We start from the raw sequence: 19,963 nt of genomic DNA, 5'->3' as shown, positions 1-19,963 counted from the left end.
AAATTAGCATAGTTTCTGTAACATCAGCAGCTGCTGAGCTCCAGCTGCTTTTACTGACCAAACCTGTGTTTCTGTGTTTACAGGGTTCATATCCCATCATCTCAGCGGACTTTATATCTGTGTATACTCAAAACAATGATTGTTGGTATACAACACAATGTCAATGGCTACTGAAAATTAAATATTTAAAGATGTATGCACCATCGATACCAGGTTGTGCTCTTTTCTGGATAGTGGAATGTCAACAGTATCTGTCTAGATAGTCGTTATCAGTCAACTGGCAGATGAGTTCGGAGCTGATGAGTATTGTGTAGAACAGTCTAGAAAGCGTTGAGCTTTGTAGTAGGCTTATAAGGCAACATCTCAAAAACAAACCCCTTTAAAAACGAAATTACAACCATTTTCACCTTCGTCATCTCATCTCAGACTACCTTAATCATGCTTTATTCCGTTTCTTGCTCAAATCTAAACAATTCTTACAAATTAATTCACTCCTAAATCCCACACATCGCTTTCTAATTCATTCCATGTTATTTACACTACCTACAAAGGTGATGCAGCACTCACCTAACTATACAGTTATTATGTTTACCCCAAGCTCTAAATCTTCTGACTGTAATTTAAGCTACACATAAAACTCCACATCATGATTGTAAAGAAATCCAATCCAACCCGATCTATTCGATGCTTATCTTAGTGGTCCGGTAGAGTAACGGTTAAAAGCTCCAGACGATGAGTTTGTTGTATCTCGTCTCGGCAAGCCATTTTTTTTTTCTTCTGCATAGCACTTGTAAACAGGAGCAGCTGTTGTGCCAGGATGTACTCTTGCTTTCTGGGTCTTTATTAAAAAAAAAAAAAAAAAGACAAATCAATTCCTTCTCGTACCTCCCCCGTGGCTAATTACTCGTATTACGAGGCAAGCCATTTACCTGAAATGAGGGAGGGATGTCTCCTTTTATGTCAAAGGCAGGAAGATATTACGACGGTGATTTACGCTCGCAACACGACTTAATTATACCCCCTTATAGCTTGAGTGTTCGACCACACACTTGATCACACACGTCTGACAATCACGAGAAACAATTTGTTGTATTTTGTTCACAAATGTTACAAGAGAGAGAGAGAGAGGGAGATTGAGACATGTTATTTACTTCCATAGATATAATTCAGATATCAATTTTATTAACCTTTATTCGGTTTATCTCTATACATGAGATACCGATAAATGAGGAACAGCCACCAATCCCTCGAGTTCTTCTCCCGTTAGTAGATGTGAAGACACGCAAACGCGTGTTTGTGTGTTTGTGTGCGCGCGCGTCAGGTTCTGAAAAGAAGAGGAACGGGCATAAGGAGTGCTAGCAATGTGACCTCATGAAAGGGAAACAGGATTCTTGCAACATAGTAGCATCCTCACTGGCACCGAGGATCCACACACACTACACACACATACATAGATACACTCCTCGCTTGTTCTTACGTCTAAAGGGAGATAACTTGCCCATGACAAAGAATAGAGGAAGACGGAAAAGTCGACCGAGTGAATATCGTACACACCACGTGGTACACAGTCCTGTAACTGGGAAAATGAGGACAAAAAGCAAAGTCGGTCAGTTGTGTATCTTGTCGAGCCAGTCGGCGACCCCGTTCGTCAGCCAAGTGGGACGGAAGGTGGCATGCAGCCAGACCTGGAAAACACGTGCTACAGACCCACTGAGAGTCACGTGATCACACACACACTCACATTCTCTCGTTTGCAAGTGATTTACACCTTCGTTGAGTCTGCACATCTCACCCTTTTATTGACAATTTGTCCTAGCTGTTTACTGAGTGTTCTCTGAGGATGTAGTAAAACCGACACAGGAATAACTCCTACAGAACGGATATCGCTTTAGCGTGGAAAAAAGTCTACTTAGTTTATGTTAAGTTTGGTTTGTTTGTTTGTTTGTTTGTTTGTTTATTTGTTTGTTTGTTTGTTTGTTCGTTTTAGAACTGATTAAATCCACGAAGACAAAAACTGAAGATCAAGAAGACTTCATAGATTGGAACCTCACTGAGGAAGTAGTAATCCTAGATCTTCTACCTTCCCTCTCTCACACAAACCACTCCTACTGATAAATGAATAATTATGTCTGCGTGTACGTTAAGTTCGATGTGACACAATCATGATTTACAAATGTAGTGCTTCCTGTAAAGTGCACTGCATGCTTAGTGCAAGCGTTCTTGTCTGACTCTGCACATAATAAGAAAATGAGAGAGATTCATTATTAGTTCGACGCTTGGAGTCGCCACTCAGCAGCTTCCTTATCCAGGCTACCACTCTGTCTCACGAGACTGCGCGTGCTGATACGAGAATGCACGCCCTCTACTACAAGTGTAGTGATGGTTACTTTATTTAGTCAGATCATTTACACCAGCACGTAAGGTGACCAGACGTTTCGGGGGCGAAAGCGGGACACGTGCCGATGATGGTGTCGTTACCGTCAAAAAACGCCGAAAAAAGTGATTTTTAAAGACAACCGGAACATTTGATGGACTTCCAGAAAGCCAGAAAGCGGGACATTGGGCGTCCCGCCCGATATTCAGGCGGGACAAGAGGTCAAAAGCGGGACTGTCCCGCCTAAAGCGGGACGTCTGGTCACCTTACCAGCACGCCTTCCCCTGTCCTCTGTAGATGTTAATGGTTAGTCCACTTATTTCTTGCAACACTACAAAAATCACATTTTATATATACATGTATATATATATATCGGTAAATAGGTGTTGTGTGTACAAACATGTGAATATCTATTGTCTGCATAGATCGACATACATATGATTGATCAGGTGTGTATAGCTTACATCCTGTGGGCAAAAATAAACAGGCCTCGACTGCTTGCGCCATTAACAAGGGTATCATCCTTTTCCACCCAAAACTTTTCTTTCACTGTCACCTGTTTGTTCTTCTTTTTTTTTATCTTTGGTAAGCTGACAGAGTATTTTTAGCACAACCCCGCTACATCCAGTCTCGCCACACCCACCATCACTCCTCCGCAGCACGCTTAGCACAACACCCACCACCCGTCATCACCTAGGTGGGGTACGTGAATATCAGACCTGGGCAAATTCCGCACTTCACTCCCACTTTTCCCATTCTTTAGTTCTTTTCTCACTATCACTGAGTAGTGCATCCCTAGTTTTTCTCTCGCAGTAGTCAGTCTTTACACGATTTTACAAACAAGTATGCAAATGTTTCAAACATAATTATTTTCAAACTTAGGAAAGCAAGAAGACTCATTTTTACGATATTTGCAAGATTTTTCTCTCCTTCCTCGTCGTCATCATCATCGTTAATAATGAGAAGCATACTGTATCGATTCGAAAATATTTCTTTCTTTCTCAACTATAGACAGTTGAAGCTTTTCATTCAGCACACAACTGTTTCACATACAACAGCCTGTTAGTAAATAGCGGAAGCCAGTCGTTTATTAAAGAAAACAAAGAGTACAGCAGCAGTTGCGCAAACATCAGCGGGAAAGTGTGATTGATAGAACTGTCAACAACCGAGTCACGTGATCAAGGCTTCATTAGATCTAGATGGGTACATTCTACATTTTATGTCATTTCAGGTCTAGACCTTTCACCTCACCACCCCTTTCTCTCCCAGTTTGTTTAGTGTCAGAAGCAGCGATATTAAATTTAATATCAAAAGTTGCTCAAAGAGTTTTGACAAGTGTGTATCCTAAAGAACCGCACATGAGGTGTCGATAGAACTCGTGATATGTTTTCTACAGTCACAGCTCAGTCTTTCTCGAACATACTCGTCGTCAAAAACAAAGCTGAGGCTCGGTTTTGGAATTTGTTTTCGTATTTAAAAAAAAAAATACTTGTTTGAAGTAGATGAAGTGGATACTGTCTTTATTTCACAATTTTTAAAAATTTTCTGCCTTCCTTTTATTTTGTGCCTTCTTATGAAACAAATTCCGTCACACTAGTTTCCAGCTTTGCATTTTCTGTTTAAAAATCTATGGAGGCTCTAACGTCTTGTTAATTTTATGATGGTCACCACTCTATATAAAAGGACTGTCCTGCTTTGGTCGTTCTTTTCACTGCTATCGCCAACAGCGCTTGTTCTCTGTGAGCACGTGAATTGTGTGTAGCAGACTCCATCAAACAGGATCACTAGACTGGAAAAACACGTGAGACTTTGACTGATTTGCCCGTGACATCTGCCAAGGACCAGCGGCGTTGATTTCTTTGGAATCATCGACTCGAATGAAGGTCTGTGAGCTTAACCCGTACTCAGAGCAGGGAAGCAGAAATGAACAGACGATGTAGCTAGTCAAACGGTCACGGAAGCGGTCTTCCATCTTCGACATGAGGACGGTCGTCGTGGTAGATGTTATGCCGATGACCAACGATCTCTGGCCGTACTTGGTGCTGGTGAGGTTCATCGTAAAGTTGCCATCGCCTTGGTCGTCCACCTCCACCTCGTCTAGATCGCTGTCGACGTCGTCTACTGCGTAGGGGTCACGTGGGCCTAGGATGAAGGATGCCTGGCTGGAGGGGTCCCTTTGTGGGAAGAAGAAGATGCGGGAGGTTTGGTCGAAGATCACGCGAGGCACGTAGCTTTCCACATTGACCCCTGAGAAGATCAGCCTAGAGGCTCTGATCTCGATGCCATTTCCGGCTTTTCTTCTGGCTTTCACTGTCATGGCCTTCGTGCCAGGTCTATTGATACCCTCTAACTGCACGTCTTTCGTTCTGGTAAGGAAATATCGCTTGTCCTTCTTTCCCAGCCACCCATTGTAGGCGGCTGCGCTGTCCGCTATAGGAACTTTGTCCTGGCCAACCGCTGACTCATCATATTCCACCTCAAAGACCAGAGCGTCTAGGATGAAGCTGTGACTGGCGGCACTGAAATTGAGCTGAATTTCCATCGTCAGCACGGAGGCCGGAATGACCAGCGCAAGAGAGCTTGACAACGTGGGATCGTCGTACAAGATGGTGCCCATTTTTCGGACGACGACGTCGTCTGTGTCCAGATCTCGGACCTGCATGTCTACCGTAGAGCTACCGAAACTGCATGAAGTCCTCATGGTAAGGACAAACGATACGGCGTTCCTACTTTTCAGTCTCGCTTCAAATCCCTTTAGATTAAACCTCAACTTCAGGGAACGCGCAGAGAAGGCACTGATGATTGCTGGGAGAACGACGTCGAGCTGGCGGAGAGTAGAGACAGTCCTAATCTCCGCGGGGAGAGCATTTAGGGATATGCCCATTGACCAACAGTCATCCCTGGCTGTCGAGTGTTTTAATTTGCCTGCAGAGGCTAAGGTCGAACGATGCAGTGCAGCTTGTCTCTTGGAGCGGGGCGCTGCGGCAGGGTTGTGCACGGATAGGTACAAGTCGGTCACCTGCGATACGTGGACGTTGAAAATGTAACGCTCTTCGTAGCACGAAAACGATGTTCTCTTTATGATTGTCGTAGCCTCGGGGCGCAAACACAAGAAGGAAAAGTTCTCACTGGCGGTCACAGTCCTGGACGTGGTGGACGCTGAAGTGGTCTGCTCTAAAGTGGAGTTCTGACTAAAGCCAGCAAAATGTTCTGACGAAGTGGAAGGGGAAGTTCCATAAGCAACGGATGTCACTTTATCAGATGTTGATGTGCTAGTGTCAAACTTTGTCTCTGCACTCAGAGTTGTCTGTTCTAACCCATGTGAACTTTTCGGAAGCAAGGGAGTCTCGCTTGAGGCAAACTTTCTACACGCTGGGTTGTTTTCCAGGAAAAAGATGTCTCTTTCCAAGACAGAACTGTCTGTGTTTCACCTGATGACATTTCTCCTGAGGACGTCGATGCAGTTGCTAAGATCTTTTGTTCAGATGTTACTTGTTTGAGATATGGACTTGTCGTCTCTTCTTGCGGTGTTATCAGGTCATCAACATTGATATATTTAGGGCACCAGAACCTGACTCCTCTCCTGGAGGTGGTGTCACCTCACTTACACTAGATACAGTTAGAGCACCAGAACCTGACTCCTCTCCTGGAGGTGGTGTCACCTCACTGACAGTAGATACAGTTAGAGCACCAGCACCTGACTCCTCTCCTTGAGGTGGTGTCACCTCACTGACACTAGATACAGTTAGAGCACCAGAACCTGACTCCTCTCCTGGAGGTGTTGTCACCTCACTGACACTAGCTATAATCCAATCTAAAGGAGTGGTGTAGTATACATCACGTGACCTCGTTGTAACACCTTCAGCACCTGTTATCTTTACAACAGACTGCGTTGTATCGTATACGCTTGGCGTTTCCCTAAATGCAGTTGTCTCCCCTACGCCTAACCCTGGCGTAGGTCCTTCTAACGTGTTCACCTCATGTACAGTAGGTGTTGTTTTTACTGAGACAGTTGTCTCATCTGTACTCAGCATGTGTACTGCTCGGTATGACGTGTCGGGTACAACAGGTGTTGTTTCGTCTACACCAGCAGTTTTCAATTCAGACGAAAGAGTAAAGCCCTCCAAATTCGTTGTTCCCTTGTAAATGCGATCTTCATCTGTATAGTCCGACGTCTTTCCACTAGAACCAAACACGTCAGTTGTTTTCCATACAGACTGAGTTGTCGCGCCATCTGTTAGTCTCTCTCTGCCAGATGTCAGACCTGGAGTGTTTGTTTCTCTGGAAGTCGTCTCATCTCCGACAGATGTTAGCCAAACATTCTGTGTTGTGCTTTCTACACCTTCCGTCTTTCCATGACTCCATGTTTCATTGACGTTATAAGCGAGCTCTTCACCTGAAACGGTAGGCGTGGCCGTCTCCTCTGGATTTCTTTCGCTTATAGAAGTCTTGTTATCTTCAGTTGCTGTTTTCTGGTATAATCTCAGTAGTTGTTTCTCCATACCAGAGTATTGTATCTGGCCCAAGCGTCTGTACTTTTGTTGTACCACCTGAAGCTGCTGTTCTCTCAGAAAGAGTTACCTCGCTTACCTGAGAAACTTTCCGTTCAGAGGGACTCATGGTGAGCTCACCTTCGGTAGTTGTAGGTATTACAAAGGTGGTTGTTTCATGCGCACTAGATGTCGCTCCTTCATAGGTAGAGGTATCGCTTCCTAAGGTTATTTGGTCCCGATGAGTCGTCAGGCCTTGGTCACGTGTTATTAAGTCCGTGAGAGTATGCTCCCTTCTACCTGCCTCTTTTCCATCGATAGGAGACGTTTCGCCACCGAGAGCAGATGGACTGACCACATCTACACTTGCCGTGGATGAGTAAAAAGAGGTTGTAACAGTTTCAGCATTGTTTGGTGTTTTTCCAGTGTCAGAAGACGTCTCTGCTGTCACCAGGGTTTTAGTGATTGAGCTTACCTGAGTTGTCTCTCCTGTTCTGTCAGTTGTCGAACTTGTTCTGTCTGTGCTTGAGTCAAAGCCAGAAGTACCTTCAGAAAACACCGAACGTTATGCGAGTGGTGCTTTGTAGCCCATCTGACTCATCCGTAGTTGGTGTTCTTGGCGACGAAATTGTTTGCCGATCTCCCTCTGACGAGGGTTTGAAACTGCTTGTCAAGAACGTTGTGGAGACAAAGTAGACTGGGAAGTGCTCATGAAAATGGACGTGGACGAGGACGAGGACGTCTGAGCCACAGACATGGGAGAAGACGTTGTTTCAGGTGTCGAGGTCACCGAAGTACTCCCACATCTGCCACCAGTACAGTCCAGAAATGTAGTTGACGACGAAGAGGAGGTCGTGCTGCTGTGTGGTCCGTGACTGCTGGCTGTAGTAGAAAGCACGCTGCTGTCAGAGGGCGCAGTTACTGGTGAGGAACTCGTTTGCTCTTCGGAGCAGACAATGTCCTCGCGACGCACCTCGCCCTCAAATCGCACAACAATCTGGTCAATCTCCAATGCCCCAAGGATCCATCGACGACTTCATCAGAACGTCGAATGTGTGTTTGCCTTTCGCCAAGGCAGTTTTATTAAAGGGGCCAGCAGTCTGAAACACGTTCCAATTCTTTCCAAAATCGGATTTGCCGGCCGTCGAAAACGTGTCTATCTGTGGAAGACAACAAAAAAGGTCCAGTGAAAAAAAACGTCTACCTGTGTCTGTGCAATGCTCGATCATTCTGCAGTGTAGAATACACTATTTTACTCTGTGTGATAATTTGTTTATTCGTGCGTTTTGGTGGCATCCTTCTTTCTTTTGTTCATTCATTCGTCATTTCTTAAATTGTCTAGTCACAGCTGAACTGCCTGTAACACTGTCATGATTAACCTCAAATACTTTTCAGAATTCTTCCACAAGACTACGACACCGGAAGTAACGTTAACCACTCGGTCTCCGCAGGCCAAGTGACCTGCTGACCCAGCGGCCATGCTATCATGTCTGCCACATGCCGATGTAATGAGCATAATGACCACGGGCGGGCTGAATCCAAATGTGATTATTATGTTTATGCAAGAATCACGTGTTCAGTATCGTCGAGTTCACATGCGCTTGTGTGCAATCGTCTGATAACTCTGAACAGAGAACTGCTGTAAAATTCACATTAAATGGGAGAAAGTCACAAAGCCTGTCACAAAATGGCTGTAAAGTGTGCGGAGGCGACCAACTCGCATGTTTTAGCATATAGTCAAAGATTTCAGTATATTTTAACAATGTAACTGAGTTGATTATTTTAAAATTTTCTGCACATGACATCTGTTAGCAGGGTTTACTTATTTGCGAGGAAATAGTCTTATTTGTTGTCTTGATTTAACAACTTGGCTTTGTTTCCTTCCTCCTTAATTATATTGAATATGAGTTTGCTGTGTAAATTACTCAATAAATGTACTTTATTGCATATGCATAATCATCTGAGTATAGTGTGGTGATGTACATGAAAACAGGTGAAAACATGGCGAAAGCATTTGTTAGAGCACCAGAACCTGACTCCTCTCCTTGAGGTACAGTGAGTGAGTTATTATATAAAGTGGAGGTTAATAGGTAATATGCACAAAAAATTCTAAAACATTATCTTAAAACGTAGATATGGAATTCAACAACTATTATCTGAATTCATTAAGAATAGGCATTACAAGTTATTTGAAACATTAATCGGATAAACGTGTCTTTGTCCTCACCTCGTTCTTGTCAACCAGAATAGCCCCCCGTTTCTCCAATCCATCGCTTGAAAATCGAACCTCTTCTACCGTAACGTGCATTGGTTCAAGCAAGCAGATGGTGATGGTCAAGTATTCACCGATGTTGTGAAGCCATACGGCCCTGTCATTGCGGGCATTGGAACGCCAGTGAATTCTGTCCTCAGCAAAGCCTTTGGCGTCTTCAGCCTGAAAGTCCAGAGTCGTGGAGGCCGCTGCCTGTGCTACAGTCATGGATACAAGGGCGAAGATCATAAGCACCATTGTAGCATCTGTTTTTTTTCTTTTCTTTTCTTTTTTAAAAGTGAATGGCAGTAAAAAGTTCCCTCAGAAGACAGGGCTCTTTCTCCCAGTGAAAATTACTGAACTTCTTACACGAATTTCTCCTAGTTTGTTTCAGTGCTTTGTTTGTCAACTTCAACCTCTCATGCTGCATACAAAGACACCATTCAACAGTATTTGAAAGGAATGCTTCAAAGTGTTCAACGCGCCATTGTAGCCTCTTTGCGCAGTTTGAAAATTGTATTAGTGCGACCGACAGGAAGACGCGAAGAAGTTGACAGACAGCGCCCCCTGTACAGTCAATAGCTTTTAATGGCGTTTCTCCACGAGTGTTGTCTTATGTTGGTTTCTTTATTTGTAAGCGAAATGGCAGCTTTATATACCTATGTGTGTGTCCATCCCTCTGCACTTTTTGCCCCTTCCACCCGCAGATGTAGTCAACACCGACGTTACATCCTATTGTTCATACCATCCTGCTCCACCTTCATGTCTTCAACTGGGTTATTCCATGAATGCTAGTTTGACAAATATTCTCCGATTCATGACCGAACAAGGGTGGGAAAAGCTTTTGTGGAAATCTTTGTTATAATTACCAGAGAAACGTGTCAATGCTCGCAGACCACCCTCACAACAATGCTATTCTAGTTATTACTGTAATTGCAACCAATAATAATCGTAGCGGGATAAGCAACGGTACGGGTACTAGCTAACGCTAATGCTGATACTAATAATATTATCAGCTTTAGTGTAATTAACAAAAAAGGATGAAATAGTGCAGGCTACTGAAATGTGCATTCTACAATGCGTAAAATGTTCTTATAACCTTTTTCTCAATGACTATCGTAAATTCGTAATAATGCCGATACACGACTTAAAAACATAATGTAAAAATTGACGTAAAAATTATATATACATAAGAATAATTCCAGATTTGTTGTTTTGCAGCCGGTGAACACGATTAATGAAGGCACGCAGCGGTATCAGGACACCGGATACATTTGCAAAGTCTAGCGAGCAGGGTGTGGTTATCTCGCTCAGTGCAAGGCGTAGTTAAATCGGAGACAATACGATGCAGAGGCGGATCACACATTTAAAGGTTGAGGAGGTGCAAATTTTTTAGAGGATTGGGGTAATTTTTTTTTTTTTAACAGAAGACTAATTTCCACACATAGGAGAAAACAACAATTTCTTTCAGTCATCTAGTATTCAGGTCAACATTTAAAAGACCCCATAACCGTAGTCGTAATGAATGAAATTAATTGGCAACGTTTTAATATGATCCAAGCTCTGCGATTGGTTGTCGTCATGGCATACTGACTTTGACCATTTCTGTCCTTGCCGCTTTTTGAAGGCATGATTGTCTAAAAAGTAATGAGTTGCTTATTCGATCCTGTTTTGACCAACATTAATACTGTTGGTTTGCAGTTTGCCTTTAAATAAGTTAAACGATTCTACTTTTTGCATTCAGGTGTTCGTTGACACTTACAGCAAGAGGTCTTAAGGTCCTAAGGTGCATATCACGTAGCCGGCATTGTAAGGAACATATGTGACGAAGAGAGACAACATGTGGTTAGTGTCAAATTGTTTGTGGCGATTTGAATGGACTGTGTGTAAATAAAAGCAGGATATGACGTTAGTAACAAGAATGCATTGAGTGCAGGATCCGTTCATCTCGCGAGATGACGATCTCAGGATCCGTATGAGAACCTGTCTCGAGGTTCCAGAAAACATTTTGTGGTACTTGTTTAAAGGGCCGGCTGGTTACTGTATATAACAACAATTCCCCACCACACCCCTTGAGTTCGGCGTCCTACACTGCAAACGTAGCAATAATGTTAACGCACATTCAGAGCTAGACAGATGAAGGTGGGCCATCGATTATAGAGTTCGTCAACATTTGTACAAGCATCCGACTGTTGCTAGTGGCCTTGTCTACCTTCGCCCTACATTCGACAGCTGCAGGTTGTCTATATACGGCTGCCATATACTAGTCTATTGTAAGTCATGTTGTCTCTAAACTCCGCCTTCGTGAACATGTAGCTGCGTGAGGCACGACAACCTGTTGCCTTATCACTAATACCTACAGCAACACACTGTTTTCTAGCTAGTTTGCTTCTCCACACTTTACTTCTCCACAGCTTACAAATGTTCCATAAATGTTTCACCACGTCAGAAAGCCAGACAGCAATACTGTAATCGATTCAATCGATTATTGAGGTTTAACAGCCAGCTTGTGGCCTTATCACAGCACGGCAAAACTGAGTGCCAGCGCCACGAGAGCTGTGGTGCGGCGGCAGCACAGACTACAAATCTATAATAAAAATAAAATTCGCCCCCTGTAGCAAAGCATCCCAGATTTAACGCTCCCTGATGACTGAAAATATCACGAAGTGAGAAAGACTCAAAGGTCAAAAGAAATTTGCCAATGAAGATTTTAGCGAGTGAAGCCCAGTGAAGACAGCAAGAGGTGAGTCCCCAGTCACGGTACATAATTGGCTCAAACATAAACTTGTGTAAAGGTCAGGGTATTGGCTAGACCGAGACACGATTCCGAAGAAAGTTTATTTTCTAAGTCTGTCACCTAGCAGTTGCATTCAATGCACGTGCTGTTGCTAACTTTTTCGTCTCTGATCATCGACTACAGGTACACTCCCCACCCAAACACACTAAGCTCTATTCCCCTCTATTTCCAAACGAGCGCGCTGACGTCTTCTTTTCACGCCATCCGTTGCAAGACCTCCCCCCTTCCTCACACACATGCATGGACACACAGACTCACACTTGTACGGGCACACACATACACACACCCTCCACACACACACAGAGCTAGCAGATGAGGTGTGTCGTGCGCACATTGCCGACACGTGACAGACGTATCCGCACCTCGCATTTACTCAGTGACGTCACCAGTGCATCCATTGTGCTCAAAGCAGAGGTGGCTTGAGTATATCTTGAGCTCACAGAAAGGAGTGAGTTTTGCTTAAAAAGTCAATGCAGGGTCTGCAGCATAAGGGATCCGGGTCAAAAGAAAGAATTTCCAGCGCTTTTGAAGCGACATAGGTGACCGGTGAACACAGTAATACATGCCGAGCAAAAGAAAGAATTCAAAAAGAAATGAAATGTATTTTGTGTGTGTGTGTGTGCGCGTCTTTCATATCTTCATCTGATCATGTCGTCCTATCAGTTGTCACTAACGACTGAATTGTTTCTCATTGTAACCGTCGCTCTCGAAATCAAAGGCGATGCTTTCTTTTCCACACCATTCTATCACCATCTGGTCTGCAGCTGTGACCATGCAGTGTCGCCGATGTTCCACCTGAAAAGTCTGTTCTGGAACAATTTTTTGACAAAGTAAGAGCGCTGAGAGGTCGAGGTAGTCGCGTAACCCCTACACCCACTTCCTTACTTCTTCTTGAATGTTTGAGGTGGGATGGGCTTCTGTTAACCACTCAGTGTAAACAAGGAGTAGCGTATTAATCCACCACAGGATGTGAAAACAAAGATGAGACAGTCTCCGACTAATAAAAGACGATTCACACTTTCTACATCAGCATAAATAACACCAATAAACAAGATTTTAAAAAAGTATTCAATAAGTAAATGGATAACTCAGGTATGATACCTGGACGCCTATGGATACACGAGAACAGTTCTGACCCCCAAGTTCAAAATGCAAATAGATATTCCACGCTGACCGAACTGAAATGAAGTAGTTTAAACTACTTCCAGCAGTACCTTTGGCCATCGGAAGAAGTCATTCAAATAAAAGGCAAATATTCAACTATATGAAATGTGTATATATAAACATATACAATTAATTTTATGTGAAATAAATTATATACATACATAGTAGAAGGATTACACAATATGGGATGGGCTATACTTTTTAAACCTGAGTTCCATCTGAAGAAGTGCCAACGGGAAGAAAATTCCTTTTTTTGGAAGACACGCTGAAGGCAAATACAATTAATGAAGACGATGAGCGTTGTCACGTGACATGAAGTTTGAAGAAAAGGCGCAGTCAGCAAATGCATTGTTGGCCAAATTCAGCTGATGAATTATGTCACTGGAAAGGAAACCTCTAGGCGACGATCATAGCAAACATGCCACCACTCCCTCTAGCGATTATGTCATCGCCCTGTTAAAAAACGGAAAGAAAACAGACCGAAGGTACGTTTTGAAGAAGGAATAAATTAACGAGGTCTTACAAGAATCTCTCTCTCTCTCTTTTAAACAAGAAGCCATAAAAGATTCTTGAAACGTAAACATTGATTGTTGAATTTGTTGGCGGCTAGTTGGCACTTGGCAACGGGTGACGATGATGATGAACAGATACTCGAGGTCAGACGAGGATTTGGCTTCAAAACTGACAGCGCATGTCAGCAACTTTTGTGTGAAGAAAGATTTGTCAGTACTTCCATCCATAGTTCAGTGACTTTTTACTGCGATATATTTACTTGACAATTAAAGCCTCATCCTCCAGCTGTCTGCCCTGTATGCTATCGCCGGAATACGTACTTCCTTTCTTCTTTCTCAATCTGTGTGCGTGTGTCGATTAACGAGAATGGGTTTCTTTTTCAAACGAGCAAACTAAGGGACATAATCTTTCGGGAAAATGTTAATCTTCTGACTACTCGATTGCGTCCCTTTCTTAAATTGCCAGTCAGATATGCTGGCTCTTTTTCCTCTGCGAAATGAGTTTTAATAAAGGGATTGATTGCGAAGTTGAAGTGCGTTCACCCTGAAGTTTGCCCGACAAATGTTTGGAATTTGAGGCGCAAATGCTATGCAATAGGCAATCCTTTAGCCAAATTGTGATCCATCGGAGAGAAATTATTTCTGATTTTGTAACATACATATAAACTAAAAACAACACAAATTTGTTCTGGCAGAAAATATAATTTTCATAAACGTAAAAATCAGTATAAATTTAGTTTAATATTATATAACTGTATTGTGTAACACAAAAAACAAAGCTTGCTATCTTCTTCATGCTACAACTGCTTTGTCACAGATGTTTTAATGTTACAACAAAGGGGAAAGCTATGGAAAGTCACTAACCCACAATCAAACTACCACAGACATTGTTTTGTAATGTCTTGCACTCAGTGATAAATTTTAACATATAAGTCTGGTTATGCAGTGTTCGTTGGAAGCAGGGCCCCGAGAGCCAGCAGGGCCTCGGGGTAGACTATCTCTCCGGGTCCTTTGTAATTTGTAAATTATTTTCCCGGTGTATAATAATATACTTACAATTCGATTGTCGATATCTACATTTCATTCAATAAAATAGCATAGACTGCAAATATTAGGACAAGTGCGCTAGGATGAAATACTTGAACATAGAGTTGTTTACAAGTGAGTGGATAGTATATCACTGTATATGAGGAAAAATGACATTAAAGGATCAAACTTGGAGTACCCCACTCTATCAAAAAAAATTATCCCAAACTAAGGAATGTTACGTCAATCTTTCTTTAAACGAAAGAGGAAAGGAAGAAGGAAAAAAATCCACTGAGCAAGGCCGGGTCCCATTTACAGCCGCGGGCCCGGGTACACCAGACCCCACTGTCCCCCCTCTCGTCAGGCCTGATTGGAAGTGACTTGTACAGACCTTCTCGCAAAACGCACACTTCCAGAAAATCCAGTTTAAACGTTGTACAGTAAATGTTATCTTGTGGAAATTTTTCTTCTATTTACAATGCTGTTAGAAGAGTCAGAAGTCTTTGTATGACTTGCAAAACTCATCAGTTCTTGAAAAAAAAATTTAGAATCACGTGAATTCCACTAGAATTTTACACATCGCATTCTGCGTTTTCAGTTTTAGGAGTTTGCTGTAAAAGAGAATAAAAAATTAAATTATGACTACTGAGTAAATTTTATTTAAGAAAACTCATAAATTATAAACCACGTGTGAACGAAATTTTATATCCAGAGGTTCCGTTGCATACATCATCTTCTTTTCCCACCGTTCCTTGTCCACATCACTTTCCCAACACCTGTTCTTACGCAAAACAGGACTTGAACCTATTTGCTGTAAACAAACTACAATGTTTTCAGTTGTGTAAAAACTATTTACGTCATATGTCGATGACGAAGACGAGAAAGAAGACAGGAAGTGGTAGCTCTAACGCACCTGACGCGCTCGCGCCAGACTCTGACCTCCACGCGCAGCAACTGGACAGTGATGCGTGCGTCACTCCGCTTCAAGCAAGCACTCCTGCAGGTGAAGACAGTGGATAAATTACAATTATACTTACGTCAGAGTCAGGCTGATTTACCGCCACACTCGACACACGCCCCTTCTCCGTTACCCACCATCCCTTCCGCCCGTTCTCTTCACTCTGTCTACATCGTCTGTGGCGCTCCTATCATTTGCTGACAATGTAAAGAAATGCAAATCCAATGACGGCCAGCCAAGCCCCAGTCTTTAACTATACGTTTGAAAAATTAAAGTGGGGTTGCAGAAAGGGCGTTATTTTGACAGAAGGCTCTTCCCCCGACATTACGAAAATCCGGTGAGCAACTTAAACCAACAAGTTGTGGGTGTATACAAAGAGGCAGGCCCGCCGTCCCGCTTGGTATAAAATGAATCCGTTTTCACCTGGCAGAATCGGGGATCGAAGAAGAAGAAACTTTGTGAAGTTAAAAGTAGTTTCGTAGGTGACAGAACCTACATAAATTCAGTTAGCTCGTTCTCTTCATATTTTATGTGATCGAGCGAATTCTTTTGACTGAGAAAATCTAGGATTGACAAAGCTGCAAGAAATACGAAAAAGAACATTTTAAAATAATTCTACAAATTTGAAAAACAAGCCGAAATCCGTTGATTTTTTTTCGAAACAAATACAAAGGACAAAGAAGAGAAGAAAAAGAAATTCGACGAAAGAAACAGGTTGCCAGAATGTCTAACATGAATGTTATGTCGTCGCTTTCCGACACCCGCAAGTGGACAGGCAGAGTAGTCACGTGGGTCTTGTTGCTGCACCTGGTCTGCCTCAGTCAGGGTGGCGTGGTGCTGGACTTGCAGGCGGAGGACACTGTAGGCTACGACCCAGCCAACGCTCGCTGGCGCAGCAATGCCAGCAACGCCAGGTCCGTGCTGCTGCAGCGAGACGGCGACTTCCTGCGCTTCGTCATCTGCCTGCCCTCCGACATGCAGGTGTTCGTGGAAGACGTCCGCTACTCTACTGACGGGTGGAGCAAGATAGGCGCCATTTTGGTGGATGAACAAGAGGTGAATTTTACTCTTTTGTTTACACTTCCTTCTGTTTTGTTTTTATTGTCCTCTGTTATCTTTTACATACATATGTTTTATTCGTATATTTACAAGTCTAATAATAATATTCAATAACTTGATATTCAAATCCTCCAATAAACGGAAGATTTGCTACTTAAAACCAAAAAAGCCTTTTTTATTCTTTCGCTCGTTCTCTCTCATACGCACGCACCCACCCTGATCTCTCTCTCTCTCTCTGCAAACTTAGCCTATTTTTCGATAAATTTTTAATGAAATGTGCGACAAAGTAGAGCGTTTGTGTAATCGCTTTTCTGCCCTTTTCCTTGTCCACTAGACTGGAACTTTTGAGACAGCAGATAATTCCAACTTTGGGAACAGCTGGAACCTGTTTCACTCCTCCGGGTCCTTGACTGCCAGGTTTCTGAGCAAAGGCAAACACACCATTGATGTCAAACTGAAGATGTCGATGTCGTCAGATCCTTGGGGGATAGAGATCGACGAAATCAAGATCGGATTGAGCTCGGACCTCACTCGGCAAGAGGTGACATGTGAAGATCCAGGTTAGTTTCTGCAGTTCCTCTTCGCAGTGACACATTTTTTGGGTCCCTAGCGTCAACCCTAATTTTTTTTGGTTCATTTACTTGAAGCTCTTTTATTCAGGCGTCGCTGCTGATTAATGTCGATGTTAAAAATATTTACAAAAGTTAATAATGTAAATATAACTTCGATCCATGCAAAATGGCCGCTGGCAGTTTTTTAAGATGCTAAAAACAAATAAACAACATCTGTGTATGTGGTTTTGCAGTTGTTTTGTTCAATAAGTAGTTGCAGATGATATAGATCTGCGAGAAGATGAATGCAAGTTATCATTCAGTTCTGATAGTCGCTATTTGTTATTGGTAGCTACGAAAATAAATGCCTTCCTAACTACTTTTCCGCTCAACTTGTTTGCTAACTCAGCAGAGCGCTTTTGCGTTCTTTGAGGTTGCCAGATAGGAAACGCTCTTTTGAATAGAATTTTACAGATTTATTAAACGCTGCTTAAAAATAAATATCTTTTGCAGAAAAGAGCTCCAGTGGTACTTCTGACTACGAATCCAATGTCTCTTATACTCCAAATGGTGAGAGCAGCCCCAGTACCAGCTACGCCAGTCCTAGCAGCGAGAGCCCCAGCAGCATTGACAACAACCCGTCAAGTAGTGGCAGCACTCCCATCAGCAGTGAAAGTATCCCCATCAGTAGCCACAGTACTCCTAGTAGCAGTGACGGCAACAACAATAGTCCCAGCAGCAGCAATGAGGGAAGCAGCAGCTCAAGTGGCACTACACCCACGACCACCCCAAGCGTTGTTTCCAGCAGCAGTCTCAGTGACAGCCACATCAGCACCAGTACGGGGTCGACCGCTGCTCAGTGCCTAAACCCAGAGCAGTTCACCTTGGGAACTCCAGACTTCATCGGCAAGCTGTCCTTGCGCAAGAACGGCTACTACGCATGCTCTGATGGCGAGTATCGCCTTGACCTCTTTCCCCAGAGCCAGGTCACGGGTCTGACCATCAACATCTCCCGTCCTGCGCAGGGAGGAGACGGCTGCAAGTCGACTACAGCCCCAATCCGGGTCCCTCGTTCCGAGAGGTCACGAAAAGTCGTTTTAGCTGTTGGAAATGACAATGCTAGATACTCTTGCAGACAAGTTTCTGACCTTACCGACCTTACTATCGACAGCTTCTCTTCCATCGACCGCCTGAACGCAACTCTACCAGCCAGGGTGACCCCAGAGCGCTTATCCTCCTTCTCCCTCAGGTTTTCCTTACCCGAGGAGACGGAAGCTGAGTCTGTTACCTTCTCTATGAGAGTTTCATGCCTCGGCAACAGTCGGAAGCAGCTGGAGCTTGACGTCACGCTTCAGGACGTGCAGAATGGCAATATCATCGTTAAAGGACCCAGGATTGTCGATTTGGAAGACGAGTCGGAAGGCAGATTCACTCTGACCATACCGGCTTCCCTCCGCGAGGCAATGGTCAGCGTTCACTTTCCGGACGTAAAAACGACGTTCGTCATGAATTCCCTGGCTGTGGACTTCCTCCCTGCTGAGGTGAACAGAGGAAAGACCAATGCAGCGGTTTCCAACGACCACTGGCTCGCTCCGGGCCTTAAACGCCAAGTTTTGTACGCTGACAACGGCGTCAGAGTGGAGGTCGTGAACGTCCCTGGAGCCAAGTCCATGAAGATCAAGATGTCAGGATCGCAGAATGGCAACAGGAAAGAGATTTCGGGCTCAAGGATCCTCCTCTACAGCTCGCAAGAAGACGCTGGTTCTCTTCGCATGGTTTTCGACCAGACCTCCCGGTGCTACTTCTTCCCAGAGTTGGAAGCCAACCGTCAGGTCTCCTTCTCCCTTGGTCAGCGTGACCTGGAGGTGGAATCCCCAGACAGCGACATCGAAGAGGTGGAATTGAGCAGCACGGGTCGTGGCCGCTTGACCCTGACATTGACCCGGACCCGTTACGTTCAACGGAGAGTTCACCTCACATTTTTCGACCAGCTCACCAGCTTGTTTCTGGACGATGTAAGGGACGTCAACGTGCAGAGATACATCTCATACCAGACCTCGCTCTCCGCCATCATGCTGCCTTGTTCCGATAACCGCCTGACCACTGACATCGTCGTCAAGGCTGATGAGACGGATGGAGTTAGTGTTAACGATCCCTGGAGAACGGTCACGGGCAAGGTCGTCCGAGTAACGAGGTCATAACCCCGCTGTGCCACATCCTCGACCTTCTTAACAGATGCCAATAACTCCTTATCAAAAACTCGGTGCTTTCTATGACAATGTTTAGCTGGTATGGCTGACTTTTTTTGATTTTTGCATATGAACTTGCGAAAGTGGATGAACGAATAATTTCAGATACTTGCTCAACTGGCTGGGTGAAAGGACTGCTATGCCTGTGTAAAAACAACGAAAGCAAAACAGGGTACCATTAACAGCAGAACCGCTCAGGCAAGAAAATTGTCTGCTGTTTCTTATCCAGACTTTGATTCAGACGACGACCTACATAAATCCCATTATTTTATACAAATGTTGCAATTAATTCCAACATTTAACGAAAAATTCAGACTTCTTGTGATGAATTAATGGTTTTTGAAGTCAAATTAAATGATAAAAATAAATCAATCCTCGGTGTTTTGTGAAAAAGCAGAGAGCTAGTACAGAAAGTCACATGTGTGTGTGAGACAGCGAGCAATCTGTTGGTACAGTTTTTATTTTTTAGAAACGTTTAGCACTTGTGTTTTACCGTATTTGTGCATGCAACGTGAGAGCGATATGAGCGATC

At 43.6% G+C, this 19,963-nt stretch overlaps 2 protein-coding genes across 2 annotated transcripts; one reads left to right on the top strand and one right to left on the bottom strand.

Moving 5' to 3' along the window:
- Positions 1-3,913: 3,913 nt before the first annotated feature.
- Positions 3,914-9,737, bottom strand: LOC112564896. The gene is made up of 2 exons (XM_025240007.1): positions 9,092-9,737; positions 3,914-8,024 (listed from the first exon to the last, which is right to left on the bottom strand). Exon 2 carries the CDS (start codon positions 5,256-5,258, stop codon positions 4,146-4,148), a length of 1,113 nt encoding a protein of 370 aa, XP_025095792.1. The 5' UTR covers positions 5,259-8,024; positions 9,092-9,737; the 3' UTR covers positions 3,914-4,145.
- Positions 9,738-16,295: 6,558 nt separating this feature from the next.
- LOC112571523 lies at positions 16,296-19,776 on the top strand. The gene is made up of 3 exons (XM_025250592.1): positions 16,296-16,628; positions 16,966-17,191; positions 17,696-19,776. Exons 1-3 carry the CDS (start codon positions 16,296-16,298, stop codon positions 19,381-19,383), a joined length of 2,247 nt encoding a protein of 748 aa, XP_025106377.1. The 3' UTR covers positions 19,384-19,776.
- The last annotated feature ends 187 nt before the right edge of the window (positions 19,777-19,963 follow it).

Source organism: Pomacea canaliculata, linkage group LG1 (assembly GCF_003073045.1).
Source record: "Pomacea canaliculata isolate SZHN2017 linkage group LG1, ASM307304v1, whole genome shotgun sequence".
Taxonomy (NCBI): Eukaryota; Metazoa; Mollusca; class Gastropoda; order Architaenioglossa; family Ampullariidae; genus Pomacea; species Pomacea canaliculata.
This window is presented reverse-complemented; position numbering and strand designations above follow the sequence as displayed.